At 36.5% G+C, this 24,551-nt stretch overlaps 2 protein-coding genes across 2 annotated transcripts in view; one reads left to right on the plus strand and one right to left on the minus strand.

Annotated features, from left to right (window-relative positions):
* LOC120428327 (uncharacterized) lies at positions 1 to 1,848 on the plus strand. The gene is made up of 3 exons (XM_039593324.2): positions 1 to 179; positions 237 to 1,544; positions 1,607 to 1,848. The coding sequence occupies exons 1-3, from the start codon at positions 135 to 137 to the stop codon at positions 1,802 to 1,804; spliced, it is 1,551 nt and encodes a 516-aa protein (XP_039449258.1). The 5' UTR covers positions 1 to 134; the 3' UTR covers positions 1,805 to 1,848.
* A 174-nt stretch (positions 1,849 to 2,022) lies between these two features.
* LOC120428324 (uncharacterized) overlaps positions 2,023 to 24,551 on the minus strand; it is a 229,376-nt gene continuing 206,847 nt past the window's right edge. The window contains exons 11-16 of the mRNA XM_052706902.1: positions 12,162 to 12,266; positions 10,084 to 10,215; positions 4,110 to 4,494; positions 3,856 to 4,049; positions 2,231 to 3,801; positions 2,023 to 2,166 (exon numbers count right to left, since the gene is read on the minus strand). Coding sequence (XP_052562862.1) covers positions 2,077 to 2,166; positions 2,231 to 3,801; positions 3,856 to 4,049; positions 4,110 to 4,494; positions 10,084 to 10,215; positions 12,162 to 12,266 — 2,477 coding nt within the window. The 3' untranslated portion in view covers positions 2,023 to 2,076. The remainder of the gene's footprint in view (positions 2,167 to 2,230; positions 3,802 to 3,855; positions 4,050 to 4,109; positions 4,495 to 10,083; positions 10,216 to 12,161; positions 12,267 to 24,551) is intronic.

The following is a 24,551-nucleotide window of genomic DNA, read 5'->3' on the forward strand; positions in this document are numbered from 1 at the left end:
CTTCTGGTTAAATATTGAACCACCGAATCTCAAACAATTAGTGTGCAAAATGTGCCCGATTTAGTATAACAAGATATAAAACGTATTGTCTACCGCTCTGCCACGGTTATTACGGTGTACGGCTCACACGAGAAATGAGAAAATTAGCAATATATTGGACATTGGTGTTGGGCTTATGCGTAAGTTGGTCTGTTTGAAAAAAAAAGTAAGATTTAACGGTTTTTTTCCCACTGCAGCTAACGGTGGCCGATCCGAGTCCCGATTTTGGCATTCCCACGTGGATCAGATTTGTGTCCTATTCGAGCCCAAACATAGCTTCGTCGGCGGGGGGTGGTGCAACGGGCAAATACAACATTGACGTGGCTCTCGGGAGTTTCACCCCATCGGCCTACAACGGGACGACCAACCTAACGGATGCCGGAACGGCGCTGCTGCAGTTCACCAAGAATGTGACCGGTACGGTCAACGGGTTGCTGGCGCAGATCGCTACCTATGCTGCCGATTGGTATACTCCGCCGTCCTGCATCTTTTCGAACTTGAACAGCTCGTTGGATGCGGCGTTTGATTTCTTGAATCAAAGCTCGTCGCTGATCAGCCGGATTAACGCCACCGCTGGCAATACGACGGCCAACACGCTGAATGCTATCATTACCGTTATGGGCAGCACGTTGCAGACTATTCAAAAAAATTTGGACAAAATTTCAACCGGGGTTTTCAACATCAAGGCGTCCGGTAGTCTGTCAGCCTCTTACATTTCGTCTCAGATTCCGACCTCAGCGGCGGTTGAGTTAAGCTTGGCCTTGCAGCAACTGGCGACGACCAGCAATGCGTTCGGATCCATGCTGACCGGAGTACGGGCAGGCTTCCAACGGTCCGGGGAGGCTCTCAAGCAATTCTACACTGATATAGCGGCCACCAAAACTGCAATCAATACAACGCAGTCGTCGTTCAGCGATACGCTCAAAACAGTCACCAAACAAATTAACACCCGTATCAGTACGGGATTGACCACCATCAACACGGCCCTAACCGGAACTTTGTCCGCAATCGGTGACCTCTTGATTGATCCCATCATTAGTGAAAACGCCACGCAGGCTGCCATGTCGATCATTTCGTTCGTGGACGACGTCGCCAGCAAGTCGAAAGATGCCCAGCAGAACGTTACCGACATTCTGAACTCCCTCTTCACCGGTGCCGAAAACGTCACCCAGAACGCAACCGCCCAGATATCGCAAACCATCGAGAACGCTGTCCTCAACTTTTCCACCTCGGTCGTCGCCAACTCGGCCAACGCGGCCACTTGCAACACCCTGTACGGGCCAGCACTGTTCGAAATGGACGCCAAAACGACGACCATCATCCAGGCTTGCATGACCCGCGAGACGGCACCCGCGTACCAGCTCATCACGATCCTCGGCGACTACATGTCCATGCTGGAGGCCCAGTTCACTGCGTACGCGGCACGTGTCGCCCAGTGCACCAGCTACGGTTCGGCCTCTTCGCCAAAGAGCACCAAGGCCGCCATGAACGCATGCTTCGGAAATGTAAGGAAAAATTCTTGAAAAACTCCCCAATGAAATGAATTCTAATCTCTTCCCCGTTACAGTTTGTCAACACAAAGAACCAAACAATCGCGGACCAAACGGCCCAAGTGCTGGCGGTCAACCTGATTATGGAGTTCGAGACCGTGTCGCAGATTCATCGCATCGAGAACTGCGTCAACGGAGGACTTAACGAAACGATCGTGCAGGCCCAGGCGCTGACCAACTCGATCACCACGTGTTTGACCACGGGAAGCAAGTGAGAAATGTTATACATACTTAGCGGAGCAATAAAGTGTCGATTAATTATTGTGGTTTTCTTTGGGATACATTCAGCGGGTTTAGGTAACCTAAAAAGGTATTCCAGTGGACTCTCTCGATGTCGACTGAAAATTTTATTGACAGATCGAGAAGATCGACAGCCAGAGAGTCGACTGAAGAAAATTTCAAAATGGCGTCCTTTTTGCAAACTAAATGGTGATTTCATAATTGACTAGCACTTGTTACTAAGCAAGTTTTATTTAAGCAGACCACATCATGCAAAGCACTCGTTCCAGAAGTTGTCCATGGTGTGGTACAGGTGCCGTTGAACACCCACAAGGCCATGGGCTTCGTCTGGATAGCTCTAAAAAATAAAAGACAAATATCATGCAATTTGTGCAAAAAACAACTCAAACAAATCCGCTCACCATCTGTTCAAACTGCACATCCTTCTCAACGAGCGCCCGCACGTACACCATCGAGTTCTGGTAGTGCACGTTGTCATCCCCGTTGCCGTGAATTAGCAGAAACAGATGCCCCTCCATTCCGTCCACGAACCGAGACACGTCACCGGCCTCGTACCCCCTCGCATTGTCATCCTCCCTCGGCAAACCCATGAACCGTTCCGTATAGATCGAGTCGTAGAACATCCACGAGGTGACCGGAGCTACCGCGATCCCGCACCGGAACACCCGCGCGCTGTCCTTCTCCAGGGTCATCGAAGTCACGTACCCACCGTAACTCCATCCCCAAACGCCGGTCCGCTCGCTATCAATGAACGCGTACTGGTCTTGGAGAGACTTGGTCACCGCGATCAGATCCTGGATCTCCACCGATCCCAACTGGTTGTTCACCGTAAACAGGAACTCGTAGCCCTGGTTACCGGTTCCGCGACCATCGATCTGACAGTAGATAATCTGCTTGGTAGTGGTCAGATAGTCCCCGAAACCGACCGTGAATGTGTCAATGACGCGAGCCGAGTTGGGTCCACCATAGACCTGTACGATCATTGGATATTTACGCTGGTTGTTCTCCGGAACTTCAAAGTCAATCTCCGGCGGAAGATACAGCCGCACGGAAGCCTCCATACCGTTGGCGACCGGTACTCGTAGGAAGCGCACTTGAGTCTTCTTGTAGCCGGACAACCGTTCGCGCAGCTGTTCGTTCAGCTCCCAGTCCATGACCAGCTGAAGATCGGCCGTGCGGAAAATCTGCGAGTACGATGGCGTCGGTCCGGAGCAGGTCGCGGCAAAGTACGCAAAATCGGGACTAAACGATACGCTGGCATAGTTACAGGGCGTTTCGTTGCTAAGTTTGTCCTTGAGAAGGTTACAGGTTAGACAACCGCCATCGCGATACACGTGGCGATGGTTCGGCTTGTGGGCTGGAATGGCCGTGTAGTACAGATCGTTGTTAGCTTCGTCGTATCCGTTGATGCCCGCAACGGTGAATTCCTCGGGGGATTTGAACGTGATTTGATCCCCCCGAATTTCCCAGATCCGTCTCCAACCGTGCTGATCACCCAGGAAGAAGCAGCGATCACCGGAAGCGGTGCAACGCGGGGTGTACACATCGTACCAGCCCTTAGGTTCACTCAGTCCGGCGAGCTCCGTGCAAACTTGGGACTGCACGTTGCACTTCTGGAAGGTGGCCACGTTTTGTCTACGATTCAGCCAGATTGCTCCCACGTCATTTCCAATCCAGTTGACCGTGCCCAGAATATGATCTTCACCGATCACGTCAACCGGAGCAGGGAGCTCGATCCACGTTTCCGCAAGGTTGTTCAGAGCACGAACTCGCAAATGAACCGTCGGATTCGTCGTGTTGACCTTGGGGTAGCGAATTTTGAACTCTTCTGGATACTGGTAAGCGGGATCCTCCGGCTCCCCGTAGATGTGATACGAGAACTCCTTCACTTCGGTATCATCGAAACTTGCCATAGCAAGGTGTGATCCATCGTTCGAGAACCACAAAGTGGCGTCCGTGCCGAAGACTTCCTCTACAAGAGATATCTTGTAAGATAACAGCTAGATTATCTCAAAAAAGCAAATACCTTCATAAACCCAATCGGGAACTCCGTTGTAGATCACCCCCGGTACTCCATCTTCAGTCAAGTGAACTTCTTCATCTACCACAAGATTTGGACGGTAGAACACGTTGTTGGCCTTCACATAAGCTAGTGATCCACCGGTAGGCGATAGAATACAAATCGATACCTCCTCTCCACCAGCTACATCGTACGAATTTCTGAAAACAACCCAGAAGATCACAATCATACGCTCGAATCATCACCAACCAAAGCCCTACCTCGTGACAAGATCCAAAACCGCATACTTGGACAGCGTCGAGTGGCGGAACACCGTCCGAACAGCGTACCGGATCAACACCTTGTCAAAGTTCGGCTTTACAAACTGCACGGACGCCCCCGGCCACTTGGCCTCCAGGTCCTTCGGATCCAACAGCACACTTTCGGTCCTATCAGCCACGTTCAGCCGCGCGTAATTACCATCCGCGTTGCGGTACAGCAGCTCGTTGCCCGTCAACCAGGTTCCGCTGAAGCCACGCTGTCCAAACTGGTTCGGAACCACCTCCTCGAGCGAAAAGCCCTTCAACGCATCCGCCTTAGGTTCGGTTGGGGCGGCCGCAACGGTACCCAGGATGACCCCGAGGGTCAGTAAAGTCAACTTCATAGCTGGTTTAAAAAAAATAAAAAAATCTCACGTGACCCAATTCGGACGAAATTTCAAATCAATTACCTGCTCACTTCCAGCGATGACTTTCGACTGAGGCTCGGACAGGTTGTCGAAAGGTATCGAAGGCTTTGGGTTGATCAACGGGACCGTTCATATATTGTTTCCCATTATCTTTACAGTTAATTGCGTATACAGAGATAACGTCGCCGAAATCCGAGCTGTCTCCGCGGGACATGACAATAATTGTGTGAATTGGATTGGGGGACGAGGCTTACGCTGAATGAACTTGAAACAGGTGGCAGGAGAGCCCTTGAGGAGGCGACACTCGAACGCAGGGGCATTTCCCTCCCCGATTGGGATTGGGGTATTTTTGTAACTTATGTTCTTATCAACTACTACTGCAGTAGTGGGTATATTGAGGATCTCTTTTGCAAAATATGTTGCTTTTGTAGAGTTGAAGTTGAGTTTAAGGAATTCCATAGGCTCAATCTAGTAATCGAAATAAATTTAAAAATGTTTGTTCTAATTCAACAAAATTTAAATAAACTAAATTAAATGAAGAAAGAAAGCTTAAACATCAAATCAACCATAGAATCAGAATAATAATTTCAATTATTCTATAAAACTTTAAATAAAATTTGTACCAGCCTTATAAAAAAATAAATCATTAAAATGTGTCGTTTTTAAATTGGATATCACACTTTTTTTTGATGACACGCATTTTGCAGTGACAAAAAATTCAAAAAATGGAAACATATTGAAATGTTAAAATTGATTTTCCAGTTTTGTAATCGGTTCTCAAAATAAGATATTTAAAGTATTTTTATTCGATAGTGTGTTTCATATTTAACATTCAACGTGGGCTCAATACTTCCTGAGATAGCGGAGTATTGCGCTATTTTCTAAACACATTTTTCCTGATTGTTTTTTTTTCTCAGTGGCTGCGTCTCCATAGCCAAAACTAGAGCGTAAAATTTTCCGTCCCAGGAAAAATTTTCCGGGATTTCCCGGAAAAAAATATTTCCCGTTTCCCGGGAAATTTGTAAATTTCCCGGGAATTCCCGAAATACAAGCAGAAGTATACATTTTCCTACCTTTTTGGCACCAATGTTTTGAAATTCTATTAAAAAATGGATTTCCATCTGCTGTTCATATTGAACTAATCAGCTTGTCTGTAAATTTCATGTCAAGGTTTAATTCAGATAATATTTATTTCTGAAGCATTCACCACTAGGAATATTGTTTGCTTATATGTTGGACAACAAAACTTACGCTGTTATGGAATGAATATAAACTATTTTATTTTTGACAACCATTTTTAATGGTTTTTTTTAAATATCATTTGAAAATAAGATATTTACATATTCCGGCTAAGATGAACATTGAGACTTTTTTTACCTTGAATTTTTTAAAAAGGTTTGTGTGAGTAGAATTTGTTTCTAAGTATTCGAGAAATTACAGATTGAAGTTATAAATTTATGCAGCACGTGAGCTACAAAGGGCGTAAGAGGGTTATATATGAAAAAATGTCGTTAAATTTCAACCAACTTTAAATACTCAAAAATATTTTTATCTAATTAATTTATTAGGCTGAATACCATATAACTAAAATCATATCATAAAACCATGAAAAACCATTAAAAAACAACTTCGTATCATATGAAATTTACCCAAAGAATGCAACTATATTTCAAAAACTCGCTCCAAATATTTGAAAACTTTGAGTTGTGATTTCATGAAATAGTGTTTCAAGTTAAAAAGCGCTAGAAATCAGATTTTTAAGGTAAACTCAAAAAAAGCAAAGCAATCCACTTTAACGACCCCGGGTCTTTTTTGGGCTTTGTTGAAAGTTTCTGCTCAGGTAAATTCAATGATTATTTATTTATTCACTGGTTGATTTTTTTGATTTTTTTTAAATTTTAACATTATGGTCACTGAGATTAATTTAAAAGCAATTTTATGGTTGTGAAGCATAGATTTTCACTGTCCAAACACTTTGTTTTAAAAAAATCGTTCTCAACAAAAATACTAATAATATTTTCTTTCATTTGGGACGATTTGAAAGACGGCATAACAATTAGAAAGTTTATATATTTTCTCAAAGTTTGATTTTTTATAAGCAGTCAAGCCATTAATTGATCCTCACACTCATTTCGACCATTAAAGTTGCTATACAATTTCGTTGCAAAAGATTAATCAGAAACAGGATTAGAATAATTTTCGTTAAATTTAAAATTTCCCGGGAATTCCCGGGAAATTTGTTGAAAATTTCCCGTTTTCCGGGAATTTAATAACCCCGGGAAATTGGACGCTCTGGCCGTAACCGTAAGTCTTCCGATATTATTGGATATTATTTTTTCAGGACTTTTTATAAATATATATATTTTTGTAAAATCGAATTTGAAATCAAAATCTGGAGTTTTTTTTAAAAGGTCCAATAAACCAAATTTTCAGTTTTTGCTTTTTGGGTGTTAATACCCCTGACTCAAGGCGGTTTCAAAAACACCCAAAAAGCAAAAACTGGAGATTTGGTTTATTGGACCTTTAAAAAAAAAACTCCCGAAATTTATTTTAGTGAAATTTTGATAAAAAGCAACGTTTTCAAGTTATAGCCATTTTAGGTAACTTAAAAAAAAGTCTCAGATATTCATGTTTTAAAAATTAGTGCCCATGTTTGCCCATTTTGAAAAAAAAAAATATTTTTAATAAGCTGAGAAAATTCTCTATATTTTGCTTTTTTGAACTTTTTGATATGACCCTTAGTTGTTTAGTTAGTCTTGAAATATTTTTTTGAAAATATTGTTTTTGGAAAGATCGGAAAATTTCACGAATTTTTCATATTTTAACATTGAAAATCCGACCATTAGTTGGTGAGATATCGACATTAGTGACTGTTTGGTTAAGACATAGAAAACGTCAATTGTACTGTTTTTAAACCTTTGCATGGCAATATCTCAGCATCTAAGGGTCGTATCAGCAAAGTTCAAACAGTAAAATATAGAGAATTTTTTCAGCTATTGATTTTTTTTTTCAAAGGTGGGCAAACATGGGCACTAATTTAAAAAAATGAATAACTGAGACTATTTTGAAAAAAGTTACCCAAAAATGGCTATAACTTGCAAACGGTGCACTTTATCAAAATTTCACCAAAGTACTTTTTATTGCAAATTCGTTTTTACATCGCAAAATGAAGTTGAACATTTTTTGCGACAAGTACTTCGATTTTTAGGAAAAAATCAGTATTGATTCAAAAAATCATAACTCGGTCGAAGATTTTTTGCCCATTCTGGAAATTTCTGATAAGTTGGCATTTGATTTCCTCTAAAACATATCAGAAAAAAAATAAAAATAGTATTTTTTTGCAAATCATGTTTTAGTGACAAAAAGTGAAATTAAAAATCACCAACAATTTTTTACCGTGTAACATTTTTTTTCAGTGTAGTCCTTATCCATACCTACAACTTTACCGAAGACACCAAATCGATCAAATAATTCCTTCAAAAGATACAGATTTTTGAATATTCATACATCGTCTTTGTATGGAAAGCTGCCAAATTTGTATAGAAAATTATATGGACAAACTAATGATGCAAAATGGTTTCTTTGGGCATACCGAAGGCACCAAAAAAGTTTCAGCTAGATTAAAAAGTACAAAAATTTAAATTCAAAAAAAAAGACCGATATCGTAGAGAACTGCTTTTATAAGATAAAATAAATACAATAAATACAAATAAAACTTGTAGATTTGAGGTAGAGTTTTCTTTATTTGCAAAGGACTGTTCGGATAAGTGAAGTGAACGCGCAAGGTTATTTTTCTTTTCTTTTTATTTCGGCATGGAAGTACAATATTTGCTCAGACAAATAAATATTTCCTTAGAAAATTAAGAAAATAACCACGGATTAATAGGCTTTCGCACAGTAATTGTAAGAGGATTCAAAACAAAACAACTTCAAAAAAATGCTTCGAGAAAAAAAAAACTAAAAAAGGACGCGCATCTCCCTTCTTCCGAAGGTCGACCCCCGCCCGTGAAATCTACAACAATATTAGGTTTTTGCGGCTTTTAATTTCCATTTCTTCCTTCGAAAAGTTAGCATGCTAGCTCGCGCGCACGTCTTCGCTCCCTTCGCTCTCTCGCTGGTCAATCCTGCTAAACGGTGTTTAATCACAAATCGCTTGGCCCTACCCTATTACCTTTTTTTGCTTGTGTTACTTTTCTGCACCCTAAAACTCTGCCACCAGAGCAGGTTAAGTCTCTCTCTCGGTTTCAATTCCCACGTTGATATTTAGAAAGCGCGTGTGCTCCATTCGGCGCAATAACATCTAATCTTTGGCTTTTTGTTTGAAAATATAGCATTTTTTCAGTACTAACATCGATTCCGTTTTTTACGTCCTTTCCAAAAAGCGGTGGTGTAAATGATAGCGCGCGTGCGGTTTGATTTGAGTTTATTTTTTTTTGTATAAATTTAGAAAATACAAGTTTTTTAGCGTTTTTTAAATTTTTTTTCTTGGCTAGGATTAATATGATTTTGGTTCCCTCCGGGGTTCGCTCGCAAGAACGGAAGGGTGTAAAGTAAGCAAGACATTTACTCGGTGACTTGAAAAGAGCGTTTTAAATGCGCAGGGGTTTGGAAATAAGAGTTGTTATCAAAATTCGTTAGCGACGACGTCTCAATATAAATATTTGTTTGTTCGTTTTGCATTATATCTTTTGCTTTTAATATTATAAGATTTTTTCTTGTTCACTTTTTGTTTGTATATAATAATTTTTCAGCGTGCAAAATAGATACCGTGTACGGGTTTTGTGTGTGTGTGTATTTTGTTCTGTGTAAAGGGTACTAGGTTTTGCTCAAATTCTAAGCTAATAAACTACGACGACTTTCAAATTTCCTCTCTGCGGAGCGACAAAATATCTGGCTTGCTTTGTGGACTTGTTCTCAAATCCTTCCGGTCGCATAATTGAACTGTGATTAAACTTACCTCACTTAGCGATGATTATGCCGATGATGATTATGATGATGTGTGTTGTCCTTCTGTGGCGTGGGATGATATGGTAATTTACGGGTTGAGGAATTGAGGTTCGGGGCACGTTCCTCACGTGCGGCTACTTCCCGCCGCCGGAAGCCGATGTCCTTGTCCTTGACGGTGCACACAACAAACGTGACAATTGCGAACCGAGAAAGACAATAGATTTGTTCTGTGTTTTGTACAACCTCGGAGCAGCCGTGTGGCGTCTGTGTGCGCGCCAAACATTTGAAACGGGCGAAATGTGTGTGTGTAACTTGATGAAAGGGCGAACGCTTCCGGAGCTGCTGCTGCTTCTTCTTCATCTTCTCCTCCTTCTACTTGTATGGCATTTTGGTGACGCGGTGGTGATGGTTTCCCTTTCTCATGGTAATGACTCTCCCTTGCTCCAGAGTGTCTTCATTGTTCTTGTACATGCATTATCATTGTTGAGTATTTGCTTTCATGCTTTCAATTTTTTTTCACATCTACTCATATCTTGACTTTTGTTGGCTGGCTGGACATGGCGATGATGATTCGGGAGGGTTGGAGGGATGTGGCGCTTGCGGAGTGAGGGAGGGAGCTTACAGTTCTGCTAGTTCCTTACTGTCTAGTTCAAGGCGTTGTTTTCTCTTGTTCCTGTAGCGCATAATGACCGCGAACACGATGCCGTTCACGATAAATAGGGCGGCGATTACAAGCGACGGAATAAGGATGTCTGAAAATAAAAGGTAAAAAAAAAGTGAGAAGCGCTCGTCGAAAGAAATTTCTATCATGGCGGTGTGGCGCACTCTGGACGCAAAAGCCGTTCTGAAATGGTATAAGACGCAATTTTTAGAACATTTCTTAAATATTTAAAGATTTAAAGATTATGATTTTAAGATTTAAAGATTAAAGATTTGAAGATTTAAAGATTTAATGATTTAAAGATTTGAAGATTTGAAGATTTGAAGATTTAAAGATTTAAAGATTTAATGATTTAAAGATTTGAAGATTTGAAGATTTGAAGATTTGAAGATTTGAAAATTTGAAAATTTGAAGATTTGAAGATTTGAAGATTTGAAGATTTGAAGATTTGAAGATTTGAAGATTTGAAGATTTGAAGATTTGAAGATTTGAAGATTTGAAGATTTGAAGATTTGAAGATTTGAAGATTTGAAGATTTGAAGATTTGAAGATTTGAAGATTTGAAGATTTGAAGATTTGAAGATTTTAAGATTTTAAGATTTTAAGATTTTAAGATTTTAAGATTTTAAGATTTTAAGATTTTAAGATTTTAAGATTTTAAGATTTTAAGATTTTAAGATTTTAAGATTTTAAGATTTTAAGATTTTAAGATTTTAAGATTTTAAGATTTTAAGATTTTAAGATTTTAAGATTTTAAGATTTTAAGATTTTAAGATTTTAAGATTTTAAGATTTTAAGATTTTAAGATTTTAAGATTTTAGGATTTTAGGATTTTATGATTTTAAGATTTTAGGATTTTAAGATTTTAAGGTTTTAAGGTTTTAAGGTTTTAAGGTTTTAAGATTTTAAGATTTTAGGATTTTAAGATTTTAAGATTTTGAGATTTTAAGATTTTAAGATTTTGAGATTTTGAGATTTTAAAATTTTAGGTTTTTGAGTTCAAAAATTAGAATTAAAAAATCAGAAACCTAACAATGACCAAATTTACCACACTTTATCGTTGCACAGATATCCGTTTTTAAGTGTGAAAGGCAAAAACAAGTTTTTTGTAATTGATAAAATAAAATTTGAATGCATAACAAATAGTTTGTAGGGAGAATGTCCCCGAAAAACTTTCACAATAAACATAAATTTTCATATGGCAATTTTCCATAATTAAGGAAATTTCTAAGCAATTTTTTTGTTTAAATTTTTGGACTACAAGTGCTAATAAGCTGAAAATTTACATGTAATCATGTTCTTCTAATTAGGTTGCTATCAAGTTGTTAAAATATAACAAAATATGATAGAAACATGTTAAATTCCAAACTGTGTTGATATATTAAGAAATTGCTCAATGTAGTTCACAAATGCAGTTTAATTTGATCGAAAAAAATATTTTAGGCCAATTTGATGTAGCGATAGTTTAATTTGGTAAATTTTATAATAGAATTACTAATAATCCGGACAAATTCCAAGTGCCTATTGAAAAACCATACAGAGAAAAGAAACGCTATGGATTTGCTTAAAGTGTTGTCCAAATCCTTACAGGGAAAGTGGCGCATAGAAAAATTAAAATAAAATTCTTATAACACAGTTCATCCTTTTGGATTTCTAATGCTAATTTATTTTTTTATCATTAACTGCAAGAATTGGGCTCTTCGAAGCCGTTTCAACTGACAGAATTAAATTGTATATCAGTAACAAGAGCTTCACGGTTTGAACTAAATTATTGCTTATTCTTTCCCTTAATAATAAATATTGAATTGTGTACCATCTCTAGAATTTTTTTTTTGAATGGGTCCTATAAACGTATGAAAGGCAATAGTGGACTGGACTGTGGATCTCTATATTATTATGTAAGATAAAAAAATAATAAAAAGTTATAATTACATAAAAAATGCAAAGAACTTAAAATAATTCAAATGTGTCCAGAGAGCACCCCACCGACCATCATTATCCGGTTGAGAGGGCACCGCACGAAGGGAGAGTACTTACCGTAAACGGTATCTGCCTGTTTGTCAGACATGCTGTCGGAATCACTGATCTTTCGCTTCTGCTCGTAATGAGACACTAGTCCACTTCCTTCGGTGGCGCGTTTTTCTGCAAATGGGAACACAGACAAAAAAAGAGGGTGCACCGATTACTAAAAGGTCTATGGATGTACTAAACCTATTTCCAGCTCGATCTTGAACTTGCACTCAAACGGGCTTAGAGCGGGCGATAATGTGCCCACACACGATTACATAAACCCACACACACACACATACCCATAGAATGATCCGTTGGATCCTGTACTTGAAAATAACATGCAAACAGTGCTGCACTCGACCCGATAGTCTATCGACTTGTGATGCCGTCAACGGTGGCTTGGAAAAAAGATTTTTGCTGGAAGTTTTCTTTTGAATTGGTAAGCACCATGTAACTCCACCCCGAAGCTTCAAGAGTATACACAATAGGTGGATACAGATTCACAAATATTTTTTTAAGAACATCAAACTTTTATCCCACCGTATCAATCCACAAGCTGTCGTCGCGGCTTAAATTGATATTGTACACTGCGCTGATGGTCGTTACGGGCCGCGGCTCAACTCGAGTACAAAAGTGGACGCTCTCTGTTATCAAACAGTTCTCACGTTACTAATACACTCTCTTGCTCGTTGTCGATGGCGCCATTCATTGGAACTCTTTTGTGAACGTGTGTGTTTGTTTATTTGTTCACGGGACACTACTAGTAGTAACAATGGCCAGGGAATTATGTGGCAGAGAGTGGTCGTTGGACGCTGATGGTGTATTGAAAACTTTGTTATCATTTGTGCAATTGGAGCTTATCGGGGCGTTGAGTTGTTTGAGGATTATGGCTGGATTTGAATGACAAAGCCGAACACCGTTGAATTGTTTGGCCCGGACATCGAGTTTGTATTGAGGGAATATAGATTAATGATAATGTTTGATAAGATTGATGTTTTTATACAACTTTACGATTGCATTCCTTTCAAACACTTCAAAAAACAGCATTTAAAAAGGGATAATTTTAGCAATTGTTTAATAAATACATCAGCGGAAGTGTTTAATTTCATTTTCCTTTGTCCATTAACAATAACTTTTTTTTGTTGTGATTTCTTAAAAACAGTTGATTTTAAGCCCGATTTATTTTTAAGAACTGTTTTAAACAGAAGCCGGAAACATGTTTTTAGCCATCTTGCTTTCCATTTCATTATTGGAGTTGAATGTTCTGTCGAGATAAACAATCTTTTTTTTAAATAGACTTAAATTAAGATCTACCTTGGAAAATCATGCTTCATAAGATACAATTATTGAAATTTGTGTAGATAGCAGAAAACTTCCAAAGTGCTGAACAAAGAACCCTTGAAAAAGCATACCGAACTTCATTTATAAATGTTAATGCAGTTAAAAATTGATCCACCAAAAGCGGTAGCTCAAACCAGTTAGCCCATCAGCCTTGTCCTGTCATAAACTTTGATTGACACATTAATGCCCGTACCGCTGACCCCATAAGTGACATCCAATTAATCACTTTAGGTTAACATCTACCCCGGCAGCACACAACCTCACAGAACTAGCATTGCGTTGATTCTAGTCAATTCAAAAAAAATTATTCCAGCTAGAGTGTTCAGTTAACCGGAGCAAGCAATATTTACAGAAAATTAAAATTTTCAATAATATTCCGAACAATCTCAGGATTTTTCGGAAAATGTCAAATTTCGGAAAACTTTTTTATTTTTCAAGCAAAAATCATACCTCGGAATCCTGTAAATGAACTCCTTCCATTTTTTATTATGTTACGTAAAAATGTCCGGGGAATCCAATTAAAATATTTCCAGACATAGGCTCTTTGGTCCAGACACCGTCGAAACGGTATTTTAAAGTTTCATACGCCCTTTTCATATGTTGGGCTAGATTTTTGAAACTTCCTACACGCGAGGAGTTATAATTTTTCGAAAAAAGTGGTTTTTGCGAAAAACGACGAAAATGCCATTTTTCAGACCACCCTAACACGGTGTAGGTCACCCTAATGACCTAACAAAAAAAAAATACGGGTCTAATTATTTCGGCCAGGGAACCCTCACAAAAATGTTGTGCCCGATCCGAGCACTTTTGTTTACTTCCGTGCTGTTTTCGTGGGGAATTGCTGAATACTCGAAAATGTACTACAAAAATTAAAGCGGTCAGCCCTACTGCGTTGTGTTTACCGCAGAGTTGATTCTGAGAACGGATCACATTGGATCACATGGTTCGAATCCGGGTTTTTTTCGGGGCTACCCACTGAAACCAAAGATTGACCCATTAGGGTGTAATATCAAAATCGATTTTCCTGTACAGCACTTTTTCAGTTTCTTTTGGGGCCCTAAACAACTCCCCAAAGTTAGGGACCGATTGGTTTCGTCCTCACTTTGCGCAAAACGATTCAATTGTCCATATAAATTTGTATGGGGAAAATTTTTTTTTTGGAATATAATATTTATCAAATCCACATTTCATGCTATATCAAAACCGGACTCATATTCGGATGCTCTGGAATGGCCTCTACAACTTTCCCCAAGAGAGTATGGTGCTAACTTGCTCCTGATAGAAGATATAGCGACCTCAAAACTCGTCTAAAACGTGATTTTCGAGCACGACGTCATTTTCAGAAAGGTATTTGAAAGACCTTTCGAACACATCCAAGAAATTGTAGATCTGACAACCCTTTCAAAAGTTATAAGCAGAGCAATTCTTCACGAAATTGGTCTTTTTTTTGGAATTTTATTTTTTGTATTTTTTAATCCGACTGAAACTTTTTTGATGCCTTCGAAAAAAATACTTTCAAAAATTTTAAATCAAGACTAACATTTTAAAAGGTCAAAAAATTCAATATTACGCCCTTTTGAAATGTTTCTCTTGGTTTAAAATATTTCAAAATATTTTTTTCGAAGAGATCGGAAAATTTCACGAATGTTTCATATTTTAACATTGTAAATCGGACCATTAGTTTCTGAGATATCGACATTAGAAAATAGTGGGCTGTTAGGGTGAGACTTAAAAAACATCAATTTTCCTGTTTTTAAACACTTGCATGGCAATATCTCAGCAACTAAGGGTCGTATCAACAAAGTTCAAAAAAGCAAAATATAGAGAATTTTCTCAGCTTTTCAAAAATATTTTTTTTATAGTGGGCAAACATGTGCACTAATTTAAAAAAATGAAAAACTCCGACTATTTTCAAAAAAGTGACCTAAAAATGGATTTAACTTGAAAACGGTGCACTTTATCAAAATTTCACTAAAGTACTTTTTGATTGCAAATTTGATTTTACATCGAAAAATGAAGTTGAAAAATTTTTACGACCGATATTTCGATTTTTTGAAAAAATCAGTATTGATTAAAAAAATCATAATTCGGTCAAAGATTTTTTGCACAACTTGGAAATTTCTGAAAAGTTGGCATTTGATGTCCTCTAAAGAAATAAAAATAAATAAAAATAGTGTTTGCTGCGCTTTATTTTGCAAATCGAGTTTTAGTGACAAAAAGTTCAATAAAAAATCACCAAAAATTTTTTTACCGTGCATTATTTTTTTCAATGTAGTCCATATCCATACCTACAACTTTGCCGAAGACACCAAATCGATCAAAAAATTACTATAAAAGATACAGATTTTTCAATTTTCATACATCATTTTTGTATGGACAGCTGCCAAATTTGTATGGAAAATTATATGGAGAATCTAATGATGCAAAATGGCTTCTTTGGGCATACCGAAGGCACCAAAAAAGTTTCAGTCGGATTAAGAATACAAAAAAATGGAATGACCGAAATCTGAGAGAACTGCTCAGCACTTAAGTGTTATTTATGCACTTTTTGGAGGCCGGATCTCAGATATTTTGATGAAAACGTTGTCCAGATCTCTCATGCGGCCTATCGTTGGATAGTTAATCAAAAGACCTTTTCAACGAGCACGAATTGGATTGGAGATCTGACTATCCTGTCATAAGTTGTAAGCAAAAAGTGTCCTGCAATATGAAGATTTTACTACCCAATCTAGTGGTATGAATAATGAGTCAAATTGTTAAAACAATGAAAAACACCGCCATTTTGCGTCTATTTTGGATAGCACCCTTTAAATGTGAGGAAGGCACCAACCACCTGGATGGTGGATTAAGTATCTTTTTTTCGTGAAATTGCGATAACTCGTTATATTTATAAGCAAACCCCTTATGTTTTTATATTAAAATATTTTATATTGCCTGCTATAAAACTTTGTAGAACATTGTTTCACTCTAAAAATAAACCCTGCAAAGTTAGAAAAAAAAACGAAATTTTAAAATGAAAAATTTTGTTCTAAATGAAAAAAATTACCCTTATGTATCAATGTAGATTAGAAAAGTACATTAAATTTCTCTTAAAATTACCCTTAAAGTTAAAGTTGAAATAAAGTCAATCTCAGACATGAATTAAAGTTTAACCCAGTAGCACGTGAACCGAGCACACAATTGTAATGCAAAACCCTGTCAAACAGGGCAGAATGTGGTTTGCCCCCATGATTCAATTATCTGCAATCGAAAGAATTAATTAATTGATTCGATCAATGTGTCGGTTCGGCCCTATTCGTTGCTTGACATTTATTAACCTGTTACCCCATATCGGGTGCACCCGGCTAAGCCGGATTGTGCCATCTGTGCGGGTTCCCGAGTTTGCGGCTTCAATACGCAGCGGGACATTCCTAGCTCAATTATTATAATTTATGCTCCCTTCATCCTTTAATTTCATTTTTCATCAACCAACATCGTTATAATTTTCCACTTGCTGCGTGAATAAGTGGTTTATTTTTAAAACGCTGTGCGTCGTTTCTACTTGACGTTTTCATCCCAAAGAATCCATCGATGCCCATTGAACGCATTAAGTCAATACCTTGCTTGTTATTGTCGCTTTATTTTCACTTTCTACTGTTTGTAACGCCAACGACGACAAAATGTTAAAAATAAAGCTGAAGAAAAAATACTCTGAGAAAACCACCCGTTCGAAAAGAAAATATTTACGCCAAAAATTACCCCACCCCAACATCAAAGGATTGTGTTTCATTTCGATCCAAGGTTTTGTTTCTGCTAACGATCTCATCGAATTGCTTCTTGGAAACGCGATTCAAATTAATGGAAATGTTCGCGATACGACTACGACGACGACGCGTTACCATTATCAGTAGGAACATCTGACTGTTGGGTATAGGACTATTGGGAGATTGGGGAAACCGAAGGAAATCAATTTCCACTCCACCCAACACACTGACTGACTGACACAAGTCACACAAACGAGGGCAAATGCATTAATGGTGTAAACTGGTTGATTGAAATTAACTTTGACGATAAACAGATGTGCAGGCGGGAGAAATACAGCACCACAGCACGATTGAAAAGAAATAAAATATTAATGGCGGTGACTTGGAGTCAGATATAATGTCGGTTTGCATTACTGATTTATGAAGTACGAAATGTCATGTCATTGACTGGTAAGTTGAATAGTTCAAAAATACTGATTTCTTCTAAATATGTCTGTGTAATTCACTCCAGAATGAGCATATTTTATTGTTGTTTTAAGGTTCAAAATGAAATTTAAATTGATTCTGAATAATATAGTAAAAGCACGGCGTGTTTTCTGGGCAACCTTAACGAGAAAAAATAGTCATCGCTACTTTCAAATGTGTCTTATAGGAAATTTTCTCAGCTTTCCAATGCTTCTAAGAGCGAAATGTTTCATCGGAAAATTTCTGAGATATCTTAATTTTAAGGTTTTTTGTTTTAAATCCCTTCATCATTTATTGGAAACTTTTTAAAAACAGTTCAGGAAGCTTGTCAAGTGATGTGTTTTATGTGTCATTTACTAATCAAAATGTGCAAAATAAAACAAGAAACAACTTTGTAAAAGGTTGCAAATCGCTTAACACTTAAAACAAATTTCTTAAGGAGTTTTTGAATATGCGGGATTTATTCAGAAATTTAATTCAGAAAACCGTATTAAAATATATGTTTACAAGAATTAATAGATTATTGCATAACTTTTGTGAACAAATATCAGCCGTCTGCTTTGATCTTTGATTAATCTGATACAACCGAAATTTTTGCTGGTTTGAGATTGATAGGGCATTACTAGATTTTTTATGAATAAATATCATTTTTCCTAAACCAAATATTAACCAGTTGCATGGATACCAAAACATGTTATTTACTTGAAATTGAAATACAAATTGGGTGGGTCTCGTGGCGCAGGGGTAGCGGCTTCGGCTGCCGATCCCGATGATGCTATGAGACGCGGGTTCGATTCCCGCCTTATCCACTGAGCTTCTATCGGATGGTGAAGTAAAACGTCGGTCCCGGTTTCTCCTGTCTCGTCAGAGGCGCTGGAGCAGAAATCCCACGTTAGAGGAAGGCCATGCCCCGGGGGGCGTAGTGCCAATAGTTTCGATTTCGTGAAATACAAATTACTGTGTAGAGTTTCAGGGGGAATACTTTTCATGAGTTTGAAAGATTTTTTTTAGTTTTTTGTATGAAATGATCAAGGAATCAGAAATATTATAGAAGTCTTATCTGTTTAAAAAAACGTTTTACAAGTATCATGAGTTTTGTTCAAATAGCTTGTAATGCAGGGTTCTGTCTGATTTTTTTTTTGTTAAAATTAATATTTTATTTTTATTTCAACATAAAAAAATTGTGAAGGTGTTTTCAACATTCTCAGTTGAAACACACGAATTTTATTGCTACTTTCAATGCATTGTAAACAGTAAAACATTTAAAAAAATATATTTTTGCAATTCCGTCGTGAAACTACTTACTTTTCCTGTCATTCTTGAACGACGAAATAGCCTACTTTTCTGCACCAAAAATAACAGAATCGAATAGCAACACTTTTCAAAATAAATGCTGAAAAGTTCTACTTTTCAGCACTCAAATGGGTGCTGAAAAGTTGAACTTTTCAGCACTTGTTTCGAAAAGTAACACTTTTCAACATTTTTTTTATTTAAACGATTTATTGATAAAATACATGAAAATTTGACATAAAATTTCACTCAGTGTGTGTTTTTTGGAATTGCAAAAAATGTTGTATGGAACTCGTTGCAAAACTTGATTTTTTCAGCACTCTTCGTATTTATCCAACTCGGTGAACCTCGTTGGATAAATTTACGACTCGTGCTGAAAAAATCCTCTTTTTGCAACTTGTTGCATAAACTACTATTACTATATACTCATGAAAATATGACATTTGATGCATGCAACAGTAATTTGTAGTACATTTTCAATTTTAAATCATATTTTGTACCGTAAAACGGGGTGACTTTGATAGCCGGGGTGACTTTGATAGGTTTGCGATTTTTCCGCAAAATGAAGAGTACAATTAAAATACGTAAGGAATGGTTCAGAAACATACTGACCGTGGTAGAGAAGTGTTCAAAGTACCTCATGAAGAACTTTTCATAAATTTTTGAAAAGTTTATAAAGTTAGTTAACTATAGTTAAGAAAAAGTGGATGAAAGTCATTATTTTAAACTTCTCAAAGTGTCATGATTTTCTCAATGAACATGATTTTTAATCGGAAAACGGAATGCATTTTCGGATTCTTTGGACAATTTTCCACTAGGAGAAGGTTAAATAAGTTTGTAAATAATAAATAATATGTGTTTTTGAAGCACAATTTAAAAAAAAATCTCCAAATTTATAGGCAAATTCAGTTGAACAAATTTCATGTAAAATGTGAAAACTTGTGATTCGTGCTTCGAATTCAGTTTAAAATGCAATATAAATCGATAATTTTATAAACAAAACTATTTTTAACAAATTCCAGGCAAAATTCCGACTTTTTAACAATTTTACCTAAAATTTATATGTATTTTGTTAAAAAGCTTATAAACTTAGTTGACTTAATATAAACATTGATTTTTTTTCTTACAAACTTTATCAGCTACTTTAGTGATGGTAAATTTAACGTACAAATAAATTTTGAACATCTTAAATATGATTTTAACAAGAAAAACTATGACTATCAAAGTCACCCCGGAATTAAAACCAAGAATTTTTAACGTAACTATTTGTCTAAACACTATTGAAAAAACTTTTTTTCCAAAATAGTGCATGGACTTTGTGTGGACTACCCAAGTACATGTTTTAAAAATAATAATCTTGAGAAAAACCTTACCTGTTGGAAAATATTCTAAAAACAAATTGAAATCCTATCAAAGTCACCCCGGTTTACGGTATCTATATATGTTCCTGGTTCATGTTTGATTAAGGAAATATCATATATATTCCTAAAAATACAATAATATTTTTAACAATCTCACACCTGCAAAAATTTTGGTTGTATCAGCCAAATCAGAGCAGACACGTGATACATGTTCACAACAATTAAGTAATAATCTATTAATTCTGATAACATTTTCATGGTTTTATGATAATAATTACTGAATAAATCCCACAAATTAAAAAAAATAATTAAAATATAATTTTCAAAATGTTTAGCGATTTGCAACCTTCCAAAAATTTGTTTCTTATCTTGTTTTGCACGTTTTGATGAATAAATTACTCATAAAACACATAATTTGATAAGTTTCCTGAACTGTTTTTAAAAAGTTTCAATAAATGATGAAGGATTTTAAAACAAAAAAAAACTTATATAATTTCTCGATGAAACATTTAACTAATTTCTCGATGAAACATTTCACTCTTAGAACCATTGGAAAGCTGAGAAAATTTCCTATAAGACACATTTGAAAGTAGCGATGACTATTTTTTCCTGATAAGGTTGTTCTAGAAAACACGCCGTGAAAAGGAATAAGGTAACAGAAAATATGATATCCGACCCAAATTTGTTCCCTAAATTTTGCGGATATCCTTACTGATTTATGGAGTAAAAATTTACTAGTAAGTTAGTTGAAAAAATCATTTATTTCAAATAGTTCTGTGCAATTCACCCAAGAATAAGCTTTTTGGATTTTTTTAGGTTCAACATTAAATTTAATATTTTTTTAAAAATATGGTAAAAAGAATAAGGTCACAAAAATTTGTATTTCCGATCCAAATTTGTTCTCGAAATTTAACGGATATCCTCAAAGCAAAAGCTTACATGGTGTTTAACGCGTATGACGTCAGCTCAACACACAAAGTACCCCTGGCGAAAGGCTCATCACATAAAATCAGTCAACGAAAGTACCCAACATATTCACGCGCACGCAACTCCCCGAGGAGTGAAGCCAAGCTGGGAGTGGCATATGCCCAACACCATGACAGGTGCACAGCTCAACTGCTGCTGCTGCTGGGGGGGAGGTTGGGCAAATTTGACGCTGCAAAACAAAAGGACCCCCGGAGGAGACATTTCCGTCAGCGCTCGGGTGTAATAGCTTGCACGCAGCAGGGAACGACTTCCAATTATTTTGCCTAGCACAAGCAGATCTGGCTCCCTTCTTGCGACGCCTTAGCTCAAAGTAACCACCCACAAGAATCTACACTTTCCTAACCGATGTTGTAAACAGTATAACTTATCCATTTGAAATTTTATGTATACGATCAAAAACATAAGCCCCCCCGCCCCAACCAATCCCCCAGCAAAGATGGTTTGTTAATAATTAATCCAAAACTTGCCGGAATTGTGATGAATTCGTCTCCGAATTGCAGAAAAGGTTGAAGGTGTTTGTGTTTATGTTTCACTTGGAGGAAACTTTGTTTGGTCAGTGGGACAGCCAATGTTGGATCGATTTTTCGATGGTTGCGAGAGACAAACCGTTGGGAAACGAAGCTTGGAACTCGTTTTTTTTTCGGGGATGGTAAATATTTGAACATCTTTTAAAAGTTTTGGAACCGAAAAGTTTCCAGCGTTTCAGGGACTGAAAGGAGGAAAAAAGTATTTGAACGCTTGTATCAACAGCTTGTCAAAAGGGTTAATTCGTTAGGAAACCCTTTGATTTTTAATCTTGAAGAATAATGATTCTTCTTGAAAAATCATTCAACAGAATTTCCCCAACTAACCTGAAAATATGATAAAACAGTGTAAAAATGGTATTCTTTCTATTTAATTAGATGTAAACAGAAAATAATAAGAGAAATGATATGCAAACAATAAAAATTGAATCATGATTCCAGAAAATTAGTTAAACAGCCATCCCACGTCAAACCAGCAGGACCCTCATTAATGGTGCCTCGATTCCAAAATCCAAAATAATTAGACTGTATTTTTTTTTGCCAAAAAATGAGTTTTTAAAAAAAAGGTTTTCGCAAAAAACAACATTTAAAAAAACATATCTCCAAAACGGCAGAACCAATTTTAGATCGTCACGTTTCAAACGAAAAGTTATTAGCTGGGTTTACAATGAAAAGTACTTAGACAATTTATATTACAAACATAGCTAAATGCACTTAAGGGGAATTGGGGCAAGTGGAACAAGCTAAGGAAATGCTCGTTATAACTCATTGAAAAAGTAAAAAAAATCTGTCGGATTTTTTTATAATCATCTTATTGCAGGTCTTGACTAAGAATTCGATAGAACAAGTTTAAAAAAAAACTGTTTTTAATGTAAAAAATTGATTTTAATTTTTTTGATTTTCCGTACGTTCTACTCAACTTGTGGGACAAGACGAACAACCCGTTGAGCCAAGAGGAACAATGCATGAAACAATCTGTTAATTTGTTAACAATTGAACTTTTATCACTTAGATACATTAGATTAGAATGTATTTGAAACGTTTCTTTTATTTTTAAATTTAAAAAAATATTTTACCAAAAAAATATTTTACCAAAAAAATATTACTTGAATAATAAATAGTAAATTTTCATGATTTCACTGTATTTTTTATGCTCTCAACAAAAATAACCAAAAGTTAAATCATACTTTATAATAGGTGCAAGCACGGGTATGAATCTTCAAGCAATTTCAATATGGCGACTTGTATCAGAAGAAGGTGAGGCTTTTTCGCTAGTTCTCACTGTTCTGTGTTCTGCGTGCACGTCCAAAAACATCGACCACACACATACTAACACAAAGCGCCACCAAGAGACAAAAGGTGATTACGAATATTTTTGGCACTTTCGTTAAAAAATATGCGGTTTTGCAAAAACAAATAACAAAACCACATTTTAAGTATAGTTCGACTATCAAACTTGTAATTCGTTACTGATTTGTTTGAAAATTTATTAAAATTAATAAGTTTTTTTGCAGCACCCCTTTTGGACGGACATTTCTGTTGTCACCTTTTGGTTCCTTGGATTAGCCATGGATAATTTCACAGTGTAATAAACAGGGCAGCTACCACCACCCGGCGCCACCGTTTTGAAGGAAAAAATGATACAGGTTTCTCAGACGAGTTTCAATCCCGTGGTGCAAGTCATTGATAGGACACACTGATCTAGGAAAAATAGCATTTTGATAAAATGAGCCTTAAAAGGAACCCAAAGCCTTAATTTGTACTTTCCAAAAATTATAAGAAAGCTAAGATTTTGACAAAAACCTCATTCAATCTTATGCCCCGTGGCGTTTACGTCGTTTTGGCGGTTATGTGGTAGTAGAATTAGCTAATTGCATTGCTAGCAACAATTCCTCATACTGGAAATAATCAAAAGTGTAAAAATTACTGCCGTACGAGCGATTGTTCCTCTTGCCAAATATGGTCGTCTTGCCCCACCTTCCCCTACAGATCAAATGAAAAGTTTAAGATCTCGTGACCAAATAGCTCACAGCTGAATATATTTTCCTTTATTTTTTCAGGATATTTCAGGATGATAACAGGATTCTGAGATATAATCGTTTGAAAAAAATCGAAGTTTGGAATATAAATCGAACTTAAAGTACTATGCATTTCCATCAAAATGAATTCCCAGTACATTTTTATGGCGACGCATGGTGCTTTATGTAATGTTCTAAATTCCGATAATTTTATTTCATAAAAATCATATCTCATCATTCTGGTAATGGATTTTAACCATTGTTTTTTATGTGTTACGTAAAACATTCTGAAAATCATAGAACAAAATTTTCAGCTGTGATTCTTTGGTTCCAAGACTTTCAAATCAGCAAACATTGTGTTCATTTGATCAGATCAGATCAGAATTTTGGTAATTTTTATGAAACATATTATTATTAAATGCATTGTATTATACAAATATCACTTTTCTTAAAAAAAATAGAATATAAGCGAATAAACCAGAGCTTTAGAAATTAAAAAAATAAAGCATTTTTTTTTTTGTTTTTGCAAGTTTAGTTTTTAACTAATCATAAATTTGAAATTTCAATCAAAATAAATCATATTGTTTAATTTTTTGCAACTTTTTGGAATAATCAACTTGGTTATCATATTTCAGAACATTAAAAAGGAATCCAATTTATTTATTTTAAACAACTCAAACGCATTTTT

This window comes from Culex pipiens, chromosome 2 (assembly GCF_016801865.2).
Source record: "Culex pipiens pallens isolate TS chromosome 2, TS_CPP_V2, whole genome shotgun sequence".
Classification (NCBI taxonomy): domain Eukaryota; kingdom Metazoa; phylum Arthropoda; class Insecta; order Diptera; family Culicidae; genus Culex; species Culex pipiens.

What these genes read in the sequence shown, in the direction of transcription:
- LOC120428327 (XM_039593324.2), top strand. Translation starts at nt 135, where the DNA reads ATGAGAAAATTAGCAATATATTGGACATTGGTGTTGGGCTTATGC. An exon ending in CATTGGTGTTGGGCTTATGC is followed by an intron (nt 180 to 236) that starts GTAAGTTGGTCT and finishes TTCCCACTGCAG; the next exon opens with CTAACGGTGGCCGATCCGAG. An exon ending in TGAACGCATGCTTCGGAAAT is followed by an intron (nt 1,545 to 1,606) that starts GTAAGGAAAAAT and finishes TCCCCGTTACAG; the next exon opens with TTTGTCAACACAAAGAACCA.